Source organism: Pieris napi, chromosome 2, assembly GCF_905475465.1.
Source record: "Pieris napi chromosome 2, ilPieNapi1.2, whole genome shotgun sequence".
Classification (NCBI taxonomy): Eukaryota; Metazoa; Arthropoda; class Insecta; order Lepidoptera; family Pieridae; genus Pieris; species Pieris napi.
In genome coordinates, this window is record NC_062235.1 from 4,479,668 (window position 1) to 4,504,892 (window position 25,225).

General features: G+C 33.5%; 2 protein-coding genes across 2 annotated transcripts; one reads left to right on the forward strand and one right to left on the reverse strand.

Moving 5' to 3' along the window:
- Nucleotides 1-560: 560 nt before the first annotated feature.
- Nucleotides 561-3,087, forward strand: LOC125059054. The gene is made up of 2 exons (XM_047663245.1): nucleotides 561-1,451; nucleotides 1,822-3,087. The coding sequence occupies exons 1-2, from the start codon at nucleotides 576-578 to the stop codon at nucleotides 2,830-2,832; spliced, it is 1,887 nt and encodes a 628-aa protein (XP_047519201.1). The 5' UTR covers nucleotides 561-575; the 3' UTR covers nucleotides 2,833-3,087.
- A 684-nt stretch (nucleotides 3,088-3,771) lies between these two features.
- On the reverse strand, nucleotides 3,772-24,808 carry LOC125059046 (eEF1A lysine and N-terminal methyltransferase homolog). The gene is made up of 9 exons (XM_047663231.1): nucleotides 24,580-24,808; nucleotides 23,946-24,504; nucleotides 23,498-23,638; nucleotides 21,077-21,195; nucleotides 18,134-18,314; nucleotides 17,383-17,560; nucleotides 5,265-5,564; nucleotides 4,475-4,603; nucleotides 3,772-4,081 (listed from the first exon to the last, which is right to left on the reverse strand). Exons 1-9 carry the CDS (start codon nucleotides 24,669-24,671, stop codon nucleotides 3,807-3,809), a joined length of 1,974 nt encoding a protein of 657 aa, XP_047519187.1. The 5' UTR covers nucleotides 24,672-24,808; the 3' UTR covers nucleotides 3,772-3,806.
- Nucleotides 24,809-25,225: the final 417 nt, after the last annotated feature.

Below are 25,225 nucleotides of genomic sequence, written 5' to 3' on the forward strand. Positions count from 1 at the left end.
CTATAGGCTCGATCACTGCAGTGTATAGGGTTGCAGTGACGTCCGGCTGTAAGCCCCATCCTATCTTTGCTACTTTCGAAACTTGTCTATATATTGATATTGTCTTACTGTACAAGTTATCAATGTGGCCTTTAAAAGTTAATGCAGCGTCTATTTCTACGCCCAGGATCCTTATTTTGTTGGTAAATTTTATTGCCTCTTTATTCATAGTGAGGCGGGGATTGTCATATTTCCGTTTGCGTGTCACCACCATCGCATTGGTTTTGTGAGGCGCAAAGCTAAGTTTGTTCCTCACGCCCCACTTATGCACAAGATCCAATATACCATTCGCTATTTTTGTTACCTCCTCTCCCGTGTCTCCATCTATCATAAGCAGGACATCATCTGCAAACGCTTGGGCCTTGACCTGCTCTGCATCTATCATCTTCAATAGAGGGTCAATAAGTAAGTTCCAGAGCGTAGGTCCGGCTATGGAGCCCTGCACGCATCCTTTGTTTGTTCTTCTTAAGATGTTATGGCCTGCGTAATTTAGGATGACGCTCCTGTCCTGGAGATAACTGTTCATTATTCTTACTATGTTTGCAGGACATTTTATAGTGTGTGATAACTGTAGTGACATTATTTACAGTGATGTGTATGAACTTCTTAGTTGTAGCTCGGACAAATTAACAAATTTAGTGCGAACTGTATTCCTTAGAGATACTTTAAAGTGTACCGGCATATGTCAGAAGTTCGGTTTAGATTTTAAAAGTACAAAGACTATAGAATTTAGTGAGGAGCGTGTAGCATACATGAACGCTTTATTTCCGCCAAAATATTTGGCCGCGTTGTGTAACATTCTCGCTATTAAAGAAAAGAAGGTCGTTCTGAATACGAGTTTTGAGTCTGAATTAAATGTTACCACAAATATAACCGTCGACGAATCGCCTCAAAATCATAGTGAAACCAACAGCGAACAAGATGTCAAATTAATTGCAGTAAACACAGTCAGTGACAAAGATGATGAAAAAACATTGACATTAGAAGAGAAACCTACAGTACCTGAAGAAAAGAATGATAGTACTCCTATAGATATAAAAGAAGATAAAAAAGATGATAATAAAGATGAATCTAATGTGGTAGTTGAAGACACGGTAGTGCTAGTTTCCCAAGAAGACATATTACCCGATAGCAAAGTTGAAACTGCAGAAGCAGAGAAACAGGATATATTGAAAACAGATACGAAATACAGTAAACCGGAAATATTGATAGAAAAAACCAAAGATTCGTCAAATAATGCTGAGGATATAAGTGAACCCGTAGTTTCTATTGACGGTGACAGCTTTATATCCGATTTTGATCAGATGGCTGTAGACCCGCAACCAGGCAGTCAGAATACTGTTAATCAGAACCAAGCACAATCGACGATACAGAAGGAATCTGTGTTTCTGCGGCTGTCAAATAGGGTTAAGGTAGGTGTTTATTATTAGTTTTTAATATAATAGTTTGAATTAAATTAAAATTGAATTTAAGAGTATGAGTTATATATTTCAAATCAGATTTAAAGCTGTGCCGGGTACAAACTTTACCTACTCGATACTCGGTTTTGTCTCAACCAGAGAAGTCCTCGATCGAAATATTTGATACGGCTACGGATTGCAACTTCCCTAATGCATACAAACTTATTCAGTCGAATTGCAACGTTATGCACTCACCTGTCTTTTTTCATTCCAGCGTATTAAATGCATTGTTCTTTGACAATATATTTAATCGAAGCCAAATAGTGAAACCATATACATATCTAGTGTATAATATATATGACAAATATTTTTCTAATTTCAGACGCTCGAGCGTAACATGTCTCTCTCTGGGCAGTATCTAGAAGAGTTGAGCAGGCGATATAAGAAACAGGTTGAAGAAATGCAGAAATCTTTCGAGAAAACATTGGTACAGATGACAGAAGAAAGAAAGAAAAGCAACGAACGGGAACAAAAGTACATAGAGCAAATGAGCAACTTGCAAGAGCAACTAGCTAAAATGGCCATAAATATGGAACTACTTATGGAAGATCGAGATAGCTGGTTCGGAAACGTAACGTTCTTTAAATTTATAGTTTTCCAAGTTTTAATAGTTATAGGAATCATTTATTATCTGTTACAAAAACAAAAGCCAGAACCAGTCATATTGCATGTACCGAAAAAGATAAAGAAAAGACAGGAGAAATTAAGAAGGCGATCTGTGGAAGGTGTGAGTGGACATGCAACTCCTGCTGCGAAGAAAAGGCGGCCAAGTGAGGAGGCATTCCAAATTGCAAGACAGTCTACCGAAGATGTAGAAATAGAACATAACCATGGAGAATGGCAAGTAGCCAAGAAGAACAGGCGACGAAAACCATCAGTGTATCAACAACACATAGAATTAAATACAAACATTAACACAAATCAAGATGAAATCAGAAAGCTAGACGAGAATCCAATAGCGTTAGACGCAAACGAATATTTCGCGCCCATACCAGAACCAGTAGATTTTATTGATGTAAATAAAAAAGAGTTACCAAAAACCAACGGGTCTTTCTTCAACAATTTGAAGAACAAGACTCTGAAAACGAGGCGACTCTCGTCTCCCGCTTTCCTAAAAACTTTAAACAGACAAAGTCTCCGAAGTACTCCTAGTCCCATTATGAGGACTATTGAGCCTATTTTTAACGGGAAAATAGGTAAAAAGGCTGCTTCTGAGTCGCCTACTGGTAGTCTGTGGTCAGAATCCACAGATATTTCACAAAACGGACCACAGTATAGTGAAAACGGTAAAAAGAAGAAAAGTTTAAAAAATATCCTTAAAAAAGTGTTTTAGGACTTATATAATCATGTTTCTATGCTATTTGGCTATTGTAATTTATTTCAATGTGGATGTAATTATTGTTAAATTATTGTATATTATTTGTATGAATGTTAGAGCTGTGTAGGTGCCAATTGTGATAAATTAGGGAGCCTAATGATAGTTGTTGAATTGTTTTGTAATGCCGCTTGGGACAATAAAGTAAATTGATCATGGACACTAGTCGAGTGAGCGAATACAAAGAAATGGCATTAAATGCGTTTTATTTTATTTTTGTTGTTTCATTTAGACACCATAGCATATATTTGAATAGAAAGTAGATATTTTAAAGTTAAAACCTTAGCTTTACCTATATTAGTTATTAGTAGATAAATAATCATTAAATCATAACTATTTTACACAAGGTTTCACACATATTTATGAAATGGTTAATTAAAGTTTCATTATGTCGAAAAAATTGCCAAGAAACGAGTCGATCTACCAAAATAGTTGTCTATAAGAATTGCTTAATATACTTGTTTCGGTCTAAGATGAAATTATAGCAAATTTTTAAACTTTTATTCACCTATTCGAACCAAGGAATCAATCAATATATTTCGTAATACACATACACGTACATAGATACTTATATTATTGCAGTTCTGTGTCTTGACAAATGCCATTATTTATTTTTTTTGAGTCAGAGGTATGCCAGCCTCCTCAAAATGTAGAGATTGTAGCGGTACTAGAACTACGTAATACGTTCCACATTGGCGCACAACCGTGATTCGAAAGCACGACCTCTGGGATGAAGTGCACGCTAAAAGGGTCTTCCTAATTTTTAAACCTTATCAACAAATCAAAAATATATCACTATTTTGCATAACTTATTTAACGTTGAAATGTCTAACATGTGCTCATTACGAGAAAGAGGTAGAACCAATGCATACCTTTACTACTTAATAAAAAAAACTATATAACTTAATAACTTTATTAAAATATATATACATCTATGATTCAATAGTAACAGCTTGCAAAAAGTCTTTTAAATCAACACATTTTATTTTAACTAAATTATTTTTCCGCGCAGTTGCGTTTAAATTTTTAGCAGCTTGTTCTAAAACTTCAATATTATAAGGCATATTGCTATTTGTAGCAAAAATTATTTCATTAACTTCTTCATACAGTTTAACCGACGCTATGTGCTTAAAATGCCGCTTTAGCGTTTCAATCGTTTTCTCCTGAAGACTTTTATCTCGACACACTAAGTTGAGGATAAAGTGACCTAGAAAATGTTTTTTTTAATATTACTTCATGGTTAAATTAGTAAATACATAATATAATCATAAAACTGATATTTTAGTTTTTAAAAAAAGGGTGCGTATACTTCTTTGGCATTATTAAAAATAGTTTTTGATTGCATGCAAATAATTAATTACAATTAAATAATCAAAGACTGGAAAAGTAGTCATTATAGTCAATAAAGTTCAGTTTACATTTGAAAAATTAAATAAATAAACTTCATTCTATTAATTTTGTGTCACGGTGCGCGCGCATCGTAAAATTTCACTCATCAATTTTTCATAACGCACCTAAAGAAGTATAACTTCAAAAATACATGCTATTTATCTTAAAACTAAAATTATATTTTCTAAAACATCTTAAAATAAAGTTATACCGTCATTCGTAAGTATCCTCTCGACGTGACTCAGTGCTTCGTCCTGCAGAAACTGTTGCGGTGGACATGAGAGGCCCAGAGTTCGATCCTTGCTATCTACATCAAACATCACGCAGCTATACTGGCGGCCTGGAATTGAAAAATCTTTAATTAAAAAGATTACAAACAATGGGCTATATACCAGTTTTATAGTTATTTTAATCCAATAATTATTACTTATTTAATGTATATAATGGGTATGATGATATAATAATACTGGTTTTTTGTTTTTTAATAGTAATTCTTTTTAACTAAATAAATAAAGAAATGAAATGTACAAATTAAACCTCTTAAACCATGATATATTTATTGTACACAGTATTCACTATTTAGTTTCATGATGCCATAAGTAGCTTAGGGAACGTTCATGCAGTTATTACGTGTCCGTCCCCCCTCCCCCCGTAACGCGCCGTAACGTTTTTCTGTACATAATAATAAAACGTTTCGTGACCACCTAGGGACTCTTTATACCTAAAAGTTACCATTATGTGGTGTAAAGTACTGGAAAGTCGTTTTTTTAACAATAACGCGTAATTCAATCCCCGCCCCGCATCGTAACGTTTTACCAAAGGACCCCCCCCCCCTTCCAAAATTCGTTACGTAATACTTGAACACTCCCTTATTGGAGAGAAGGATGCAAAGGAAATTATTTCTCATTTTTTCAAGCATTTCTACACTAAGCAGTATAGACAAAGATGACTCATCTGCTATTTGTAATACACTATGTAAAAATGGTTTATAAATTACTTACATATGTCAGCCTCTTCCTTCAAGAAATCCAAACCATCTTTAATTTGCACACTCAATCGCTCATCTACTTCCAACTCAAACTGATTTTTGGCCACTTCCAACATAGCTGGGTCCAAGTCCACTGCAGTGATTTTCATTTTTGGGTAGCATTTTTTGAGAAACATACATAGACCGCCTCCACCTAGACCTATTATGGCTATATCTGTTGCCGGAGTCAGGTGCAAACATGCACACATAAAGGAATGGTATTGTGATATATGACCAAAATCAATCACTTGCTTTGTTTTATTCTTCTTTTTAACTGAAAAAAAATATTTCAAACATGACAAATATATTGAAATAATAAATATTCATTTATCACATTAATTTAAACATATAAAAGGTATTATAATTTTAAAGACACATAAGAAAGAACATTTAAAGAAAAAACTTTTTAACCGGATTAAAGTTATGTATTATAAATTTACAACTATTTAACATAATTTTAAATTTATCCGACGTTTCGCTTACTTTACAGCGTGCATGGTCACGGTGACTGAAGACAAAAGGTGTTGGATGTCAAAAAGTATCACAGCCGTAGAGAAAGTTGCATTATCTATTGGTCCAAGATCCCAGGGCCGCCAGACGTCACGTATTTTCTGACGGATGAAATGTGGACGATTGGGTAGTGTTAGTATGTACTATGATCGTATGCCTACCTGCTAGCTTGGTCAAACGGCCAATTTCCAGGTATCAGGTAATCAAGGTACACAAAAACATTACTTACTTCACGTAAATTCTCATGGCTGATTTTTATATATCGATGGCCCCAACGAATAAACGTGCAATCGAAAAACAACAACTTTTCAGGAAACAACAAAATAGTTTGGAATCACTTTACTTTAATTACATAATAAATAGATATATATAATGAAAAAATATCTTTTAGCTCATATATTTTTTATAAAAAAAATATTAACAGTTTTCTCAATATTCAAGAAAAAACATGTTATTTTATTATTGTAGTGAATAATATGTGACTTTTTAACAGTATTGTATCACTGCACGTTTATTCGTGTCATAAATGAAGCATAATCAAGTATAGTGAAATGTTACACGGTTATTCTACGTCAATATTTTTTTTTCTGAGCCGTGCTCTGGCTGTCTACAGGCTTATTCTTGTATATTTTGTTGCTTTTTCATGTTTGTAAAGATAGAGGCCCGTTTATTAGCGTAATTAAGATCAATTCATTATTTATGTAATTATTAGTGCATGGTATAATAATGTAAATTAGCTTATGATTTTTGATAAAGGTTAAATAAAAAATAATGTTAATAAGAATTAACATTATTTTTTATTTAATTTAATTATTTTTTATTTATCCAATAAGGAACAAATTAAGTACCTATCAGGTATATTATTAAAAAAAAAACATGAAAAATTAAACAGAGAACAAGAAATAAGTAAGTACTAATAAATCTCCTCGTCACTATCGTTGGTATTACCGAGGTGGATCCTAATGGCACCAAATTTCTGTAAAAACACTGGTAATGGTTTAGTATGGCTCCTGAGTCGCAGTCTTATTAAATCCCTATATAAAGGGAGTAGTATAAATAGAATTCCAGTGTTTTAGGTTTTCAGCACTTTCTATGGGTTCTCCTCATCGCCTTCTTGAATTAGTCCTCGTGATAGTTTGCATCTCTTGTAATTCGTCTTCAAAACTGTATCTAAAGTATATTGTATCAGGATGATTATAATAAAAAAATACTTCTTTTATTTGCTCAACCAATTCTTCCCCTTTATTAACTCTTTAAAATCTATGCAATCAGCTTGTGTCATTTGTCTTACCTGGTACTTGTGTCCGGTAACTTTGGCATTCTCTATCAAGGAATACATTAGGTTAGGTGTGTAAATAGTATGCTTTTTCTTGGAACGCTCAATAGCAGCGTGCATAGAATCACCCCTCGATTGGCCACCTTTCTCCAAAAACCTATGAGTAATTTTTATGTTAAAATTCTTCGTCGCTAAAGAAAACATGGCGAATACGAAACGATTACGATTTTGCCCTGCACGTGAATCAGATAAAAATATATATTTTTTATTCCTAATTCGACGTGTACCTGGATCAATGACCAAAGACAACTTGCTATTTCTATCGCACCCCTTTTCGCAATCTGACAGTGCCAGACATAGCAGTAACCTTTCTTCTCGATGATATTATAGATCGTGAAATTGTATACAGGATACTTCCGTTTATAATGAAATGTGCCTACTTCACTTTGAGGGATATTCAACACTTTTTCCAGATCAAAACATGCTACAACACTGTCATCTGAAGAAAAAGTTTATTTTTCTTGTTCCTTTAATTGCCTGACTAATTGCTTTTCTTTCAAGTGCTTTTCATAATCAGCTTATTGTTCGATCCTAACATCAACAGAAGTTTGGTAAATTGAACATATCTCACGTAAATCTTTTTTAGATTTGTGGAAGGATAGGTTAAACTTTGTATTAAAGATTATTTCATATTGGCGTTTAGTTGCTTTGCATGTTTAATTGTACTGGTTGTTTGTATCTATCCATTCCAAATATAGTCGGTGCATTTTAGAGATATTCAAAGTTTCACATAGATATTGCTTTTGGCTATCTTTCGAGAATAGTGTGATTCAACTCTTTCAAATAAATTTATATGGTCGAATATACTTTTTCAGTCTCTTCTGACATTCTTCTTGGCCTGTTCTTATGAGTGCCTCTGTAGTCTTTTAAATAGTTGTCATCTCCCAATTTATCAATAGCTGTGTATACTACTTGCTCTGTAATGGATAATGTATTTAAAAACATAATTTTAGAAACTTTAATCATGTAATTAGTATCATCGAGTAGTTGATATGTTAATGTTTGAGTACGATTATTTTTACGTTCAACAATCAACTGTAATCTTTTTGACGTTATCTTTCTTTACATGTCGGTTAATAAAATCTCACTGTCTCTCATGGTCCCCGATAGCCCAAAAACTCAGAAAAATTTTACTCCTCATATTTTGATGTATCTTTTCGTAACATTTCAATTTGCAGTTGCATGGAGGTACAATAGATTTTTCTGCGTTTTGTTTGTTAGTTCTAGCACCCTCATAACTTTTACCAGAATTTTTAAGAATTTAGTTTTTCTTATCTTTCCATAAATTAGGATCAATTTTTCTCTTTTTCGTAAGCTGTTCAATGGGAGTTACGGGTCTTTCCTCCGATGCTGTAGTTGCAACATCATGTGATATATTTTGTGTTTCAATACTATGTAAAACACCATCTAAATTGAAAATACTTCTTAGATCGTAAGCCTTATTAATATATAAAACAGTCGGCGTGGCTCGCCCCCGCTTCATCCCTTGTCTATACTAACGCGCTATTGCAATAGTCACGATCGGAAAAGTATCCGTATATTAAGCGGTTACTAACAATAACTTGAAATTCATGAGCGAAGAATATAAGTGCTTGAACCTTTACGTAAAAGTAGAAGAAAGGAGAGAAATTAGTAAAAGATAATGGAATAACTGTAATTATTATATTCAGTGTGCAATGATGCATTACTAGTAAAAGTTGCTTCCATTTTTACACGAATAATCGTGTAAGAGTAATTGCCGAATGGATAGGATGGGCACGAGCGGCAGATTGATTTAACACGTTTATTTTGGTGTACTCTAAGAAACAAATAATATGTAATAGGCGCATGTTTTGTTATTCATGATGATATGAAGATATATTTTTTCCCTACAATAAACGAATATTGTGCTATAAAAGCCTTATTTGAAGTCTAAAATATTTAAAAAAAATTATATAGGTGTATGATAGGCCATTAAAACGAAGAAAACGAAAAAAATTTTTTTGGGTAAGAGCTCTTGCACGTTTATTCGTTGGGGCCATCGATATGTTTTCGAGTGTATAGTTAAAAATAAACTGTCAATACTCCCAGAAACTTTCCGTCGGCCATATTGCTTAACAGACGCTTTAAGGGTCTCAAAATAATTAGTCAACTTCACGTAAATTCTGACGCTCCATTTTTATATATGTTCATCCCACAACTATTTTAAAAGCTTTGACAAGAAGACAGACCGATCCAAGGGGCCAATCATCCCCTAAACTAAATTTTAATATCTCTATGAGCGCGAGAGCATTATCTACGCGCATGAGACTGAGTGAGACCGACTGCGCTGTTAAAGCCATGAAAATTACTTGAAAAATTATTATTATTCAAAAAGGGCAAGCAAAAGCCGTTTAATATTTTGAAGAAAAATGAAGAGTTGGTAGCATTTCTGCTGGGATCTTGCTCTATATATTTATTTCCCCGGAGTTGGTATCAACTAAAAGATGGAGAGTTTTGGCATATTATATATAATAATACATAACTTTAATCCGGTTAAAAAGTTTTTTCTTTAAATGTATGTAAATCTTAATAAACCCATTTACCTATTAACCATGATTAATGCAAGGCCAAAAGTAAATGTAAATATTATAAATTTATGACGCGCTTATATCCGTTAACGCTTTGTTTAAATTTGAATCGTGCCAAAGTAAAGATATTACATTAAGCATGGAAGGTGTCACTAATATCACTTGACAATGAATCAATTTAACTACAGCTAACTATTAGGTAAGTCTTTATTCTCTTTTAAATAAACTCAAATTTCCTAGTTCAAATGAAAATTGAAAATATCTGCAAAAAAGCATGTGTGTGAACAAGTAATATATTTACTTTCTGAGAGAATACTTTCGAATCTCAGATTCTAATGCAAACTATGAATTCCGTATGTTCAAAATGGTTTATTGGTATGACAAATTTGTTATTTAATAATGGTAGGGGAGCCCAAGAGGGGATTTCGGGATTTACTAAAGCGCGGCAGATTAATATATAGGGGGATACCTTGTACCCGGTTAAGTACCTTCACAAAATATGAGGCCCATATATAAGGCCGCCCGTGAAGGAGACAGGATCAGATTAGTAAAAAAAATTTGACCATCAGAAATTCCCGAGCGCGTCAGATTAAGGTAGGGTGAGTTAATTACATCCTAAAAAGTGTATATTCCACTAATCTGACAATTTGAGAGTGACGGAAAAAAAGGGGAGGGCAACAAAGTTGTAAAAAAAAAACGTCATCTCGACATTCTCGAGCGTAGCTAATTTTATTTTATTTTGAAGGAAATAATTCAAGAATAATGAAAAATATATAATCTGACGATTTCCGCGAGCCGAAATAACAAAAATTCGTCGATAAAGTTAAATGCGTGCAGCTGCGTGATGCCTACATTTCCTTAAACCGATCGGAATCTACTAAACGGCGTTCTATATATTTCCCTCAAAATTACATTTCCTGTGAATTTGAACCGATTCGGACCGATAGATTTTGAGAAATTTTGAAATATCTTAAAAAAAAAAGAAATTTTTTTTTTTAAAGAGGTTTCTTTATCGATCAACTTCAAAAACTAATCCGCCTTTGAGCTTGAAAAACCACGTCGATCACCATCAAGCTGGTCAAAAGCGGTTGATTCGTTCGAGAGATATCGTGAACAAAAGAAGCCCGAAAAGTGTTTTTTCGGGATTACTCCGAAATTTGTGGTTCGATCAATTAAAATTGCAAAATGACTTATGAGGATGATAAAACTGCGTCGAATGCCGCCAACTGCGTGAAAATTGCTTGATCCATTCAAAAGTTATTGCGGTTTGAAAATTCAAAAAATAGTGTTCTATGAAACTTCTATCAGACTTTCGAGCTGGGAGAGGTCAAATGCATAGAAATGTTATTTCTTTGAACTCAGCGAGCTCAAAATATCAATTTTAAGCGCCCAGGAATGGAATTAGCGGGAAGTTGCAGGGCTTTAGGTGAACCGTTTTTCTAATTTTTTTTTGTCAGATCAGGCGAATCCCTCTAGATAATCGTCAGATTATGAGACAGTACGTTTAGAATATAGAGATGAACCACATATATCTTAATCTGACGCGCTTGAGTATTTCAAAATTGCGATTTTTTTTTGCAAATTATGAAAATGGCCGTGGGTTTGCGTCCCATCGAAATCGTCAGATTAGTGAATGAGAGCTTTTTTTTGGTGCACTTAACACTCCCTTAGAAAATCTGACGCGCTCGATAATTTTTATTTTTTTTTCATTTTCAACCCTTAAATACAACCACCCGCATCATGCAAACGATCAGATTAACATACGTACATTATTAAAAATACGTAGGGCATTGATGCTATCAATATCTGACGCGCTCGAGGATGTCCATGCAACAGTTTTTTTTTACATATTTAACAATCTATATCCGCTTCCCCCACCGATGAAAAGGTATATATCATATAAAATTTTTTTCTTCTTATTATCTAAGCTTTGCATCCCAATAGGTCTCTACGACGCTCGAGTAAATCCCCATTTAGCATCGTGGGCTCCCCTACCAAAAATTTTATTATTTAATGAATGGTGGTTACGAGAATTTTGATCCATAATAAACAATAATTTAAAGGCACTGGTGCGATAGCTTCGGCAGATCTTACTGAGAAACTGTTACAAGAGGAGTTCGTAGTGGCAGATTCCAACACTTATAGTCTAGTCGACAAGTTGAAAATGGTACAAAATAGAGATACTGCTGTGAGTTTTTTATTGGAAATTTCCTCCTCTTTCAGAATCTTTTTTTGAAATTTCTTAAATATTAATAGTTTGTTAAACATTGGCAAAAAACGAAATGCCATTTTTTTTTTCATCTTTAATTATTTATAACTTTTGCAATTTTTTATGTGCTAATACACGCTTTTGGCACATTTTTCTAGACGTCATTCCGGATCTAATGAGCTATCGCACATAATTTTAAGAGCAGTATCTCTGTTTTGTAGCATTTTCAACTTGTCGACTAGACTATTAGGTCATTTCTAATTTACCTGAAGTCAGAATCTCGTCTAGAGCGCTGTCAAATATGTCAAACTTCATGCAGAAAAAATGGTTTGACAGCTCTTAAATTTTAAATTTGACTAACGTTCTAGAATGAAATAAAATTGAGTAGTCGAGAATGAGTAGTCGTTCGAATCTTTTGCTGAGTGGACGTGTGCACGGAGTCATTGCTAAGTTAATTTATTTATTGTCGTTTGGAACTCGAACTTATTAGCTGGTTACTACGGCTCAAATGGTTTACGATTAGCATTTTGTTTTTGTGCTGTTTTGCTTATTACACCAAGGACAAAAAAATCGCGAGTGTAGTGCACAGCGGCCCCCCTCACCACCTCGAGGGAAGGAAACAGAAACTATTTTTTAGCCTGCTTACACCAATAGGCAAGTATAGTCTAGTAACGAGTCAACACGCACATATTTTATAATGAGTGTTTTGCGTTCACCAACACATGCAAGTGGCGGTTCACAACCGGACTTGTCAAAGTTGCGTAGTATGGAAGCGGACTATATAACAAATCGCAAACGAAAACAACCACTTGATCATGAATGCAAGTGTTTAAACGAAATCAAGTCTGTACGTTCCGAATTGTCCCACATAATATCACTCTTAGAGAAAAATAATGAATCAAATGAGCAAATCATGAACAAAATGCAGAACAGTATTGCTGAGGTAAAAAATCAGATAACGGAAATTAGATCATCAAATGAGCAAACAAGAATAATAATTCATGAAAATATTTCGGAAATAAAATCTCAAATAAATGAAATAAAAGGATCTTCATCTAGTATTCACAAAGAACATACTGAAATTAAAAAACAAATGAGTCAATTAGAGAAGAAACTTATTTTAGGAGAAAATAAAATCAATACTTTAGAAACCAGTGTGAAAAAAATGAGTCTTACTGAACCCCAGACATCTTCAAAGCTTATCCAACCAATGTTTAGCGAAGAATTGATTCAAGAAGTAAACGAACGAAATAAAAGAAAGAAAAACATCATTATGGTTGGGCTACCAGAACAAAATACCAATAATTTAAGAGAAAATATGCTTAAAGACAAAACCGATATATTTAATATATTCCGAGCACTTACAGAAGATGTTCCGAAACCGATAAAAATTATTAGGTTAGGCAAATATAATCCAACGAAAATTCGTCGAGTTAAGGTATTCTATAACTCTTCAGACACAGTCAAATTTCTTCTTCAAAACAAAAGTAAGCTGCCTTCAACAATACAAATTTTCTCAGACCAAACTCCAGCACAGCAAAAATTCCTAAAAAACTTAAAAGAAGAATTGCTCCGACGCCAAAGTAATGGCGAAACAGACATAACAATAAAATATAAAAACGGAACACCATTAATAATAAAAAAATCATCAAAAAACTGATAATTAAAGAGGCAATAGCGAATGTAAACACATATCAAGTGCTCGACAGCTACAACGACATACAAAAAACTAATTTCAGACTGTCATTCTTTTATCTAAATGCTCGAAGTATTTGCAAACAAGGAAAGTTTGATGAACTACAATGCGTGCTCAAATCGTTCTCGACAACTATACACATAATATTACTAACTGAAACCTGGATCAAAAATGAGAAACAGGCTTGCGAACTAAAACTACCAAATTACACACACTATTACAATTTTCGTACAGATACAATTGGTGGTGGAGTTTCTATATATGTTCATAACAGTCTTGAGCACAACTTGTCAGAATCAATCTACCAGGATGGAAATAATTATCTTTGGGTACAATTAAAAAGATATAAAATAGAAGTAGGTGTCATCTATTACCCTGGTAATACTAACTACAATCAATTCCTTGAAGCATACACTCAACAGCTTCGAAGAAAACGCAGAGCTATAGTTTTTGGAGATTTCAATACAGATTTATTAACTAAAAACACTAAATCTAAGCAGTACATTGAACTTATGAACGAAATTGGATATACAATACTCAATAAAATATCTAAAAAGTATTCCACAAGGGATTCAACAACACGAAAATCTATATTAGATCACGCTACAACGAACTTAATAAAAGATCACTTTCAGATGGCTTTAATAGAATCTTCTATGTCAGACCATAAACATATATATGTAGAGTTAAAAACTGTCAAGATTCTGAAGAAAGAAATTATCGAGTACCAAGCGATCGATTACGAAAAATTGGGAAAATTAACAACAACTCTTGGACTTGACGAAGATAATGATGACTACAAGATACTGGAAAATTCTATTATAGATCACGTAAACAACTGTAAAATAATCAAAAAGAAAATACTTAACGAACCTCAAAAGGATTGGATTAATAATGATTTAATCAGCGAAATAAACCAAAGAAATAAACTATGGATAAAATTAAAAAACATGCGTGACTGTGAAACTACAAAGCAAGAATTCGAAGACTATAAAAACTATGTTTGTAAACGCATTAGGGATACCAAAGATGCCTATTACTTTCAAAAATTCATAAAATTAAAAAATAATCCGAAAAAAATGTGGAACCTTGTAAATGACCTAGCAAAAAATAAAACAAATACTAGCTGTGGGCCTTCAAAAATTATAATAAATTCTATCGAAATTACTAATAAAAACAATATTTGTGAGGAATTTAACCGATACTTCACTGGAATAGGTAAAATTCTGGCTGACGAAATACCAAAAACCTATCATGATAATTTTTCAAAAGCTTTACCTTCAACTAAACAGTCTACAAACTTGATGATACTAGAACCATGTAGTAGTGCCGAAATTTTAAAAGTAATAAATAATTTGGATACACATTGTAGTGCAGGCCTGGACGGTATTAGCACAAAATCTATAAAATGTATAAAAGATCATATTGCTAAAAACCTATCTAAATGTTTTAACAAATTATTAGAAATTGGAGAATTCCCAGACTCTCTAAAAATAGCTAAAGTTACTCCCATTTTTAAATCTGGATCTAAAACTAACACTGGAAACTATAGACCAATCTCGGTGCTACCCATAATAAGTAAAATACTTGAAAAGATACTATATAACCGTCTTACAAAGTATCTAACGTCTATAAATTTTTTATTTGAACGACAGTATGGTTTTAGACCAAAAAGTAATACATTAACTGCAACTATTGACTTAATTACTAAAATTAGGACCAACATAGATAATAAAAACATTACGTTAGGTGTATTTATTGATTTAAAAAAAGCATTTGATACTGTAAGCCATAAACTATTACTACAAAAGCTTGAATGCATTGGAATCAAAGGCACAGCTCTCAAAATTTTTCAATCATATTTAAAAAATCGATTTCAGGTAGTTAAAATAGATAATACTCAGAGTAAACCGTTGCCTATCGAATACGGCGTTCCACAGGGTTCTATTTTGGGTCCATTACTCTTTCTTATTTATATAAATAACTTGCATGAAATTGGATTAAACGGTCACCTTACTTTATATGCAGATGATACGTGTTTATTTTACTTTGGCAGTTCAATCAAAGATATCTTCAGCAGAGCCCAAGAAGACCTTAATCTACTCTTCACTTGGTTTCAATATAATTTACTCACTGTCAACGCGTCGAAATCATGCTACATTATATTTAAATCTAAAAATAAAAAAGTTTTACCTCATGATCCATTACAAATAAATAACACGGTCATAGAAGAAAAAAGTACAGAAAAATATCTCGGTCTTAGAATGGATAGCGGTTTGACGTGGAATACACAAATTGAGCACATCAGATCTAAGCTCTGTTCACTTATGGGATCACTTCGACACATTGCTCGGTGTATCCCACGTCAGGTGCGTTACACCATCTACAACTCGTTGGTCAAGCCACATCTACTTTATTTAATTGAAGTATGGGGCAGCGCCGCTAAAACTAAATTAATAAATATTCAAGTATTACAAAATAAAATTATAAAAATACTGTTCCACTATAATTATCTTGCACCTACCATAAATATATATCGAGACACAAACATAATGAATCTAAAACAACTTTATATTTATCACACATGTATTCTTGTAAAAAAATTTATAACAAGTTCTCTCCATACTAGTTTAGCTTTCTCCAAACCGCCACGTGTACGAAGTATGCGTCGAACGAGTTATCTTGCATTACCTAAAGTACGTACGAACTACGGCAAAAAAATGTTTACCTACGAAGGCGCACAGCTGTATAATAAACTACCCACATATATAAAAAATATTACTTCTATCAATTCATTCAAATCGAAGCTAAGTGAATATGTTAAACAAAATTACTTTTAAATTCATTTCTTATTACTTACTTTTAATTCATATTTCTTTGTTTACTTTTATTTTTTAAATTTATTGCATGTACGGCTATATTTTATTGTGATTATTTTAAGAACGACTACAATGTTATGTTATCTAGAGTATTATTCTCATGTAAGTGACATTTGTTGTCTTTTTTGAGAAATAAAGTCTTTAAACCTAAATATGACCTAGTGCTTGTATCGCTTCAAAATAGGCTTTAATCATGAATATTCAACGCTTCCTTAGTAACTTTAAAATTTATACCAAAGTCCGCTCCGCTATCGGATTTATGCCCGCCTTCCACTGCGAGCGGAACGGACCCATTACGGACTCCGCTATACTCGTGACGATGATTTTCATTCATGTGCTTCCACCAAAGCAGAGAGAGCGAGTTAGTCCTTTGAAAAGTTACATTTGGGGTTGCGTTTTTTAGAGGACGCAATTTTATTTTTTTGATGTGTAGGGGTAGTCTTTTTTATTTATAGTTCTACGACAAAAAGTTACTGGACCAAAGTTGTAGAGAATTTAATTTGCAACAAAAAATGTTAACAAATTTTTTTTTATCAAATAAATAGTTTAAGAGATATATCGAAAATACCATTTGAACCCCTATTTCCAAGATGGCTGCCGTGGGACAAGGGTGGCGACCCCACAAACTTGTCTTTAGCTTTACACTGACCCCCCACCTACACATCAAAAAAATAAAATTGCGTCCTCTAAAAAACGCAAGGTAAGGCCTAAAAAATGTAGCATTTTAATGGACTAAGTTGAAAGAGTCACATATGAGGTTAGCGAGATGACCGAGTTTCCCACGGAAATGAAAATGTATGAAAATCATCGTTACGAGTATAGCGCAGTCTGTAATGGGTCCGTTGCTGGCAGTGGAAGGCGGGCGTTATGAATGAATAGAAATGTCATTGTGTTGCGATAGTAATAATTGTACCTGTTTTAAGCTTCGCCTCTGACTGCACAAGAAATTGATTATCCAAAAATATAAGTCTTTTGAAGGTATCTTCACCCACATCCACTTCCTCCACCACAAACTCTCCCGACACCTTCGAACTGCCTTCATAAACTTTCACACGACGACCGACGTCACTACCTAACGAGAGAAACGGAATCTGAAACGCCAAATACGAACTTAATATATTATTTAAAAAAGTAAGAAGACCTAAATATTTGTAACCTTTTCTACAATTATGGTTACATTTAATTTTATTTAATCTAACGGGACAAACGGGCTGTTAGCTCGCCTGATCTTAAGTGATACCGCATTCTCAATGCCAAAGGGCTCGCGAGTGCGGTGCCGGTCTTTTAAGAATTGGTGCGGTCTTTTCTTAAAGGACCCTAAGTTGAAATGGTTAGGAAATAAATAAAAAACTGTCTTAAGACAGTTAGTTCTTATCTTCAGTAGTCTTAAAACGCTTAGTTGTGGTAAGACGGACGTCGAGGTGATACGGGTGGAATTTCGTATTTTGCCTCGCCGTCACCTCATCTCTGAGACCGTAGGTTCCTACCCTAGCTGTGCACCAATGGACTTTCATGTGCCCGACGCGAAAACAGTCGACAGCTTGTGTTGGGCACAAAAGGCTAATCACCAAATTGCCTATTAGAAAAAAAAACTACTCAAAAAATGTAAAACCGCTTCAAACATAAAACAGAGGATGACTTGCACATTCCTAAACTCTTCCTACCTGACCACTAAGTCCGTTTGGTGTGAGCATCTTCGCGGACTGAGCTAATTCCTCTTTCACAGCGTCGAGACTTTCAAAATGGTGTCCTCTTCTCAACACAGCTACGACGAGTCTACTAAGACGCGCCGAATCCTGCAATTGCCTGCGTCCTGTTGGTGTACCGAACAACCACTCCGACTCTCTGGAATTAAAAGGTGGTTTCTTAAATATTTTTGGACTTGAATGACGTTGTTTATGAGATTTTCCTTTGAATAATATTTATGTGGAGGGTAAAACTTGCTGAGATTCTTGCCTGATCTACTCAGAACAAGGCCTCCTGGTAGTTTTGCGAACGGATGGCGTAGTCTTGCTCTTTCGCGAATTTTGTAAACGTTTTTGACATTCATAAGCATGCTCTAAGACGCATCTAAACTGAATAAACGTATTTTGATTGATTTTATTTGCTCTCACCTTAAATATTGGTGAATAACTTTTATTTTAATAAACGTAAAAAACGGTACATTATTCCAATGGATTGCTTGGAAATGATTTATTAATTTCCTGTGTATTTGTTCTGATCTGATATCGCGAAATAATGTAAGAGAATTTTGTCTTAAAATTGACACCTATGACTTTAAACAGTCCTTCCTGTCTATTTAAAATTACATCTATCTTTATATTTTAATTTCTATTTCTATTGTTGCATTGGCTGTATGTATTTTTATGAATAAATAAATTTATACACATAAAAATAAGAAGTTACACAAACTAGAACCAAACTTGTGTCAGGATTATAAGTGCGGTTGGCGTGCACAAAATAATTATGATGTTTACATAAATGACAAAGAAGTGACAAAAATACAAAAGAACCGAGTGGCTTCAGCGTGCGACTCTCATACCTGAGGTCGTAGGTTCGATCGCCGGCTGTGCACCAATGGACTTTCTTTCTATGTGCGCAATTAACATTTGCTCGAACGGTGAAGGAAAACATTGTCAGGAAACCGACATATCTTAGACCCAAAAAGTCGACGGCGTGTGTCAGGCACTGGAGGCTGATCAGCTTGCCTATTAGATTTAAAAATGATCACGAAACAGATTCAGAAATCTGAGACCAAGACCTAAAGGTTGTAGCGCCACTGATTTATTTTTATATATTTGCATAAACATCGAAATTTTGCGCTTAACACCATATTGGCAAAAACATTGATACAGAACAGGTAAACAACTTTATTAGCGAACTGTATATGTTTTGGTCTAAATTTAACGCGCAGAGTGCGTAGGATTGCCCAATGTAATAATAAAGAACGATTCAAAAATATGATAAAACAGTTTTAGTTATTCCATGTCAACAAAATCTATAGCTTGTCAAATTCTAGAATTCATATAGCCACACGACTACTTAATGACAAATGAAACTGAATCTATATATATAAAAATGAAACCCGTTTTCCGTTGTCACGACATAACATGAAAACGGCTTGACCGATTTGTCTGAATTTTTTTAATAATATTCCTTGAAGTACGAGGATGGTTCTTACGGAGAGAAAAATTTAAAAAATTGAGTGAAAAAGTCTAAAAACAACACTTGTCTATATTCCCATACAAAATATTCGTAACAATACTTAAAAATCAATTTGAACTTTAATACCATAACATAAAGTTCAAATGTTAGTGGTAGGGTTCCGGGAACGTAAATTTTTATTTTTTGACATAATTTATTTGTTGTCTTATCAACTTTCTTTTTTTTATCTTACTAGCTAGACCGGTGTCCCGAATAGCAGAATAAGTATTTAAAAAAAAATAAAGAATCGACTGTTAGGCGGTACGATGTTCGCCAGGCCAGCTTGATAAATATTTCTCAAACGGATACTAAGTAAAACTATGGATTTTCTGAATTATTTGATAACATATTTAACGCAAACATAATAATATTTTAAATTCTGACTAAGTTTTCTTTAAATGTGTAGTAATCGTAAAAATCAAAAACAACTTTAATCATTTTAATTAATGAAAAATTAGAAGAACTGTTTTTTTCGAATATTCGGAAACCTTACCTCATTTAAAGTAGTATCTATATAAAATTATCAAAATATCAAAAAAACACTAAAATATTCCTCACAAAACAGTGCACTTTCCAAATCTTATACACCAAATGTTGTGTTTGTTGCAGTGTACAATATCATGATGCCTGATGGAATACACCTCCGCAGCGACTACGATTGGCCCAAAATTAAGGCGTGGCACGCATACTACAGAAACAGTGGAGTCGCTAATGTTAAAACTAATTTAATATAAAAGTTATCATATATATGTCAGATACATATCTGTTTTCTATATGAAAAGTATTTAGAATTGGTTGAGCCATACGCAATTTAATCACGATGGACATGTTTATACCGTGGTAGTGCCTGGGATTCAAACCGACTTATCTTATACCTAAACTTTTTCCAGACTTGTGTGTCGAGGCTTATAAAGACTATTAATAATAAATTCGAATTTATCTGGAACTTTAAACATTGTAGTTCATAGTATGTATTTGCGAGTATGGTATTATAATATTAAGATAATATTCAACATGAAATAGCCTTAAAAAATATGATTTTTTTATTTAAGTTATACACTCTATATCTTTTTGTTCTTTTCAACACCGAATAACGGGCACGTATCCAAAGAAGCGTGTTAGTAAATATTATGAAGATCCTTCTGGACGTTAATAAACAGCTATATTCATATTCTAATTATAGATGATACAAAATGTAAGACAAATTAATTATGATAATGTAATATTCACTGAAATAAGTTATTGCTTTCATTATAAATTGGGTTAACCAAGTATGATAAGATCAATAATAATTAAGATATTATAAACATGATATGCAGATTTTACAAACAATATCTGGTCTGTTATATTATTTACCACAATAAATTTGCATTTCTTAATCAAATATCAATCAAATATTTTACCTTCCCTGCGGCACAATAAATACAGCATATTTGTTAACAGCTTGCGATTTTTTCTTATCTACAACATACAGAGTGTAGCGGGGAGTATCTTCCCCAGGCATCATAAGGTCAAGGGACACCTGTCAAAATGAAAAACCTACATCTTCAATTGTGGTTAGTTGCCATGCTTTTTCAAAGAAATAATTAATATACATAAGTTACCTAAGCTTTTCCTACTGGCTAAACATATAAATATACTTTATCTCTGTTCCCTCTCTGGTTTCTACCATATTTTATATTCTATTAAATCATAAGAGTCGCATATAGATAGCATAAATGATTTATTCAATTAGATTTAACAAAACCTAGCCTTTAATACATAATATTTATGCCTTCAAAAGTTTTTAATAGACAAAATACGTAGTTGGTCCCAAAGTTCTGTCACTGGCACATTATTTTTAAATTTCGAACATGATTTTATAAAAAAATTATTGCTTTCTATTTTTGAATGTTTGACTTTTGTTTTAAAACAAAAAACAATCTCTTTTCGTAATTTTTCACGATGGAGTGGACATTGAAAGAAAACTGAATAGCTGTTATTGCGTTGCACCGCTGTGGGCACTCGCTGAGTACCATTTTCAAGTTGCTCAAAATTTTTAATACAACGCTTAGGTTTGTGTACCGTACTATTGATAGGTACAATGAAGTCTCCAGTGTTAAGGACAAGAAAAGAACTAGCCCTAGCATACAGAGTGTACGCTAGGAGTTGTGAAGAAGCTGGAAATAAAGTTCCGAGGGTGCAACATGGACATCATCCACTATAAGTAATGGTCTGGTTGGGAGTGTCCTATTACAGGCCAACTGAGGTTCATTTTTGCGAAAAGGGGCAGTTCAGCAAGAATTTGCACCTGCACACAAAGCCAAGACCACTCAAGCCTGGTTTGAGCCTCAAAACATTGACTTAATAAGACATTAGTATTGGCCTTCCCTTAGTCCGGACCTTAATATTTGGCAGGTCTTAAAGAGGAAGGTCTATGATAAACCCCATAAAAATTTGGAGAGTCTGAAATCGACATCAATATGGTGCATGCTGTGATAGACGTCTGGCCGCGGCGCTTAAGGGCCTGTATTAAAAATAAGGGAGGTCATTTCAAATAATTTTATGCTATTTCTATTCCTTAATTAATGTACTATAAATTAATATATTATCACTCATTAAAAACTGATCAGTACTTTTGTTTCTATCATTATTTCCATTTATGACAGAATTTTTATACTGACTATGTAGTTATGTTCATTTATCTGTATATTATGGCGCTTCTAAACGGGCCATGTTTTGCTGCAATTGATGGCTGCACTGTTGGCAACTAATTTCCCGGCCATTACAAAAATATTTTAATGCAGCTGATGGCCGAACAATCTATGGCTGGGCCATGTGTTGCAATATGTCTGCAACCATGACATATTGCAACCCATGATGCAGACTCCTAAACGGGCCACACAAACCGGCAACAATGGCTGACGAAATCACACTGATCGCAGCAGCTTATATTGTTTTAAAAAAGAAACAGAAAAAGAAGAGATTGTGGATTCGACCTTACTTAAATAGGCGTGAAACTGTAGACAATTTGAGTCTTGAAATAAGCCTTGATAATAAATTATTCTTTATTAATTAGACTTTCTTTTAAACAAAATTGGACCAAAAAAAAAAATATTTTTTTTGTAAGCCTCGTTGCTTGTTATGCCAAACTTTTCAGCGATTTCATTCCATGCATCTTTTTTAGCATTCCTATCATTGTTTATGCCGGTTTTTATATCCCACAACTCAGGGTATAAATGTACTTCATTAATGAAATCAGTAATTTTTTCGTTAGACCACGTAGCAGTCATTTTTACGTAGTAGCCTAAATTTTAATTAATATTTAATTTAACGTCAAAATGCAGCTGATCGCAAAACACAGAATATAGCAACAGGCACACTTCACTCATAGCAAACTTCATGTCGCGTAAAAAAGGATACACTGTGCCATAACAAAGAGAGTGACTGAAACAACAATAGAACTGGCAGTGCAATATTGCAGTTGAATTCGATAGACCAGCGATCGTCCGGCCACCCATCGGAGCAACATCGGCCATATGTGGCTATACAAAACATGTTTGGCTATATGGCCGGGTCATTACTGCATTATTGCATAGTGTGGCTGCTATTGTTTGCAATGTTGCCGGCCACAGTGTTGCAGCCATCAATTGCAGCAAAACATGGCCCGTTTAGAAGCACCATTATAATATAAGGCTTGTAAGTTATGAAGTGAGCAAGGTATTGTTATTTTTTAGAATTGTATGCCTTTTTAATTTTATTTGATTGAAACCAAATCAGTGTATATGCTACTACTATTTATCTATGGGCTATCTATAATCATGTTTAATTAAATTCCACTTTACCTCATCATCCTCATCGAGGCGTGATTTCCCCAAGCTGTTTGTGATAAATGCAGTGTCTTGAGCAGACTTCACACAACTAAGTAACTCTTCTGGCGATTTTAGTCTTATCATTTTTTCACCAGCTAAACATACTTCTAAAAGCTGAAAATATGAACAAAACAAATAATGATCTCTTCATAAAATGTGTTTTTGAGTGTATATATAGCACATTCTGTAATAAAGTATATCTTTAGATTTTTAGAGTAAAAGTTTTTCCTATTATGTTTTTTTGTAGAAAAATCTTTATATTAACATACAATTTCCTGGACTCATTCAATAACAAACACTCTATAGGTAAGTAATACCTTGAGTGCTATATGGTTACCAGTAATTTCAAATCTATAAAGATCTTGCTAAGAAAGAAAAGTTATATGAACTTAGGTAGATTAATGTAAAAAAAAGAACAAACCAAGTTTGGCATCAGTTTGAACTTAGTAGCAATAACTACAAACACTGGCAATGTTGTTCCATCACCATTTTCAATATTTTTCTGCTCAGCTTCATGACATCTAACAACTCTAAACATCCATGATTTATCAGAAAATACATCAACTAGTTTCTTTAAAATATGACTCTGAAGAAGAGATATACATATAAATCTTCCACCTGTTTTTAATATTCTCTTCATCTCTTTAAAATAATTATCAATGTTTGCTATAGTGTCTTCAGATTCATCTGGCATTAAAGCATCCAATGTACCTTTATCAAGTACCACATTAAATTCATCATCTTCAAATGTTGTTTTCATAGCATCCATACAGGTAAAGGTCATTTCTGATCTTCCCACATTTTTAGCCTTCATTTGCCTAATTACAACTTCTGAGACATCTATGTTTGTTATTTGTTTCAATCCAACATCATAAAGATCAGCACTAAGACTAGAATTACCACAGCCAGGGATTAATATTTTGTCCGTCTGTTTAATGTATTTATGTAAGTATGTACATAGTTCTAAATATTCCCCATACCTGCAAAATATTTTATTTAGTCACATACATGGAATTAACTTGTAAGATGTGCAAATCAGTCAAAAGTTAACCTACCATTCAAAAGCTTTGTTTCCACGTTTTTTGAAAAACTTATTCCAATAATCTTTATCACTAAATTCTTTATGGCTTTTTGGAAGAAGGTTCATTATTGTAATTTAAAGATGGAGATATAATACTAGGTAGGGTATTAAACGAAAGCAAGAAATAATCATTAGTAAATACTTTAATGCATATTCCATACAAAATAGTGTTTTAAAATGTTATTGTCACAGACTAGAAAGACTACACATGAGTGACAACTGACAATTGAGTTTTGAATTAATACTTGACAGATAGAGTCAGGCAAATGAAAGAAGATAACGAAAAAGCGCGGCAAATTCGGAATAATCAAAATCAGAATCGAAAAAATCAATATGCATAGATTCATCAGAGTCATTGCTGTTATCACTGTCTCTCACATTGATTATGAAGCTTTCTAAATGCTTAGGCTATTATACCTGTTAACTATTCGGAAAAAATAAATAATAGAAATAAAAATGAGTAATTGCATGAAGTATCAAGACAATAAACCATACTAACCTAAGAAATTCAATGACTGTGTTGCCATCCGAAAGTTTGCAAATAATTCAATTATTTTCTTTCAACGCTACTACAAGATTACGTTAAGTCGTTAATACAGAATGTGTAGAGGACACGCCGC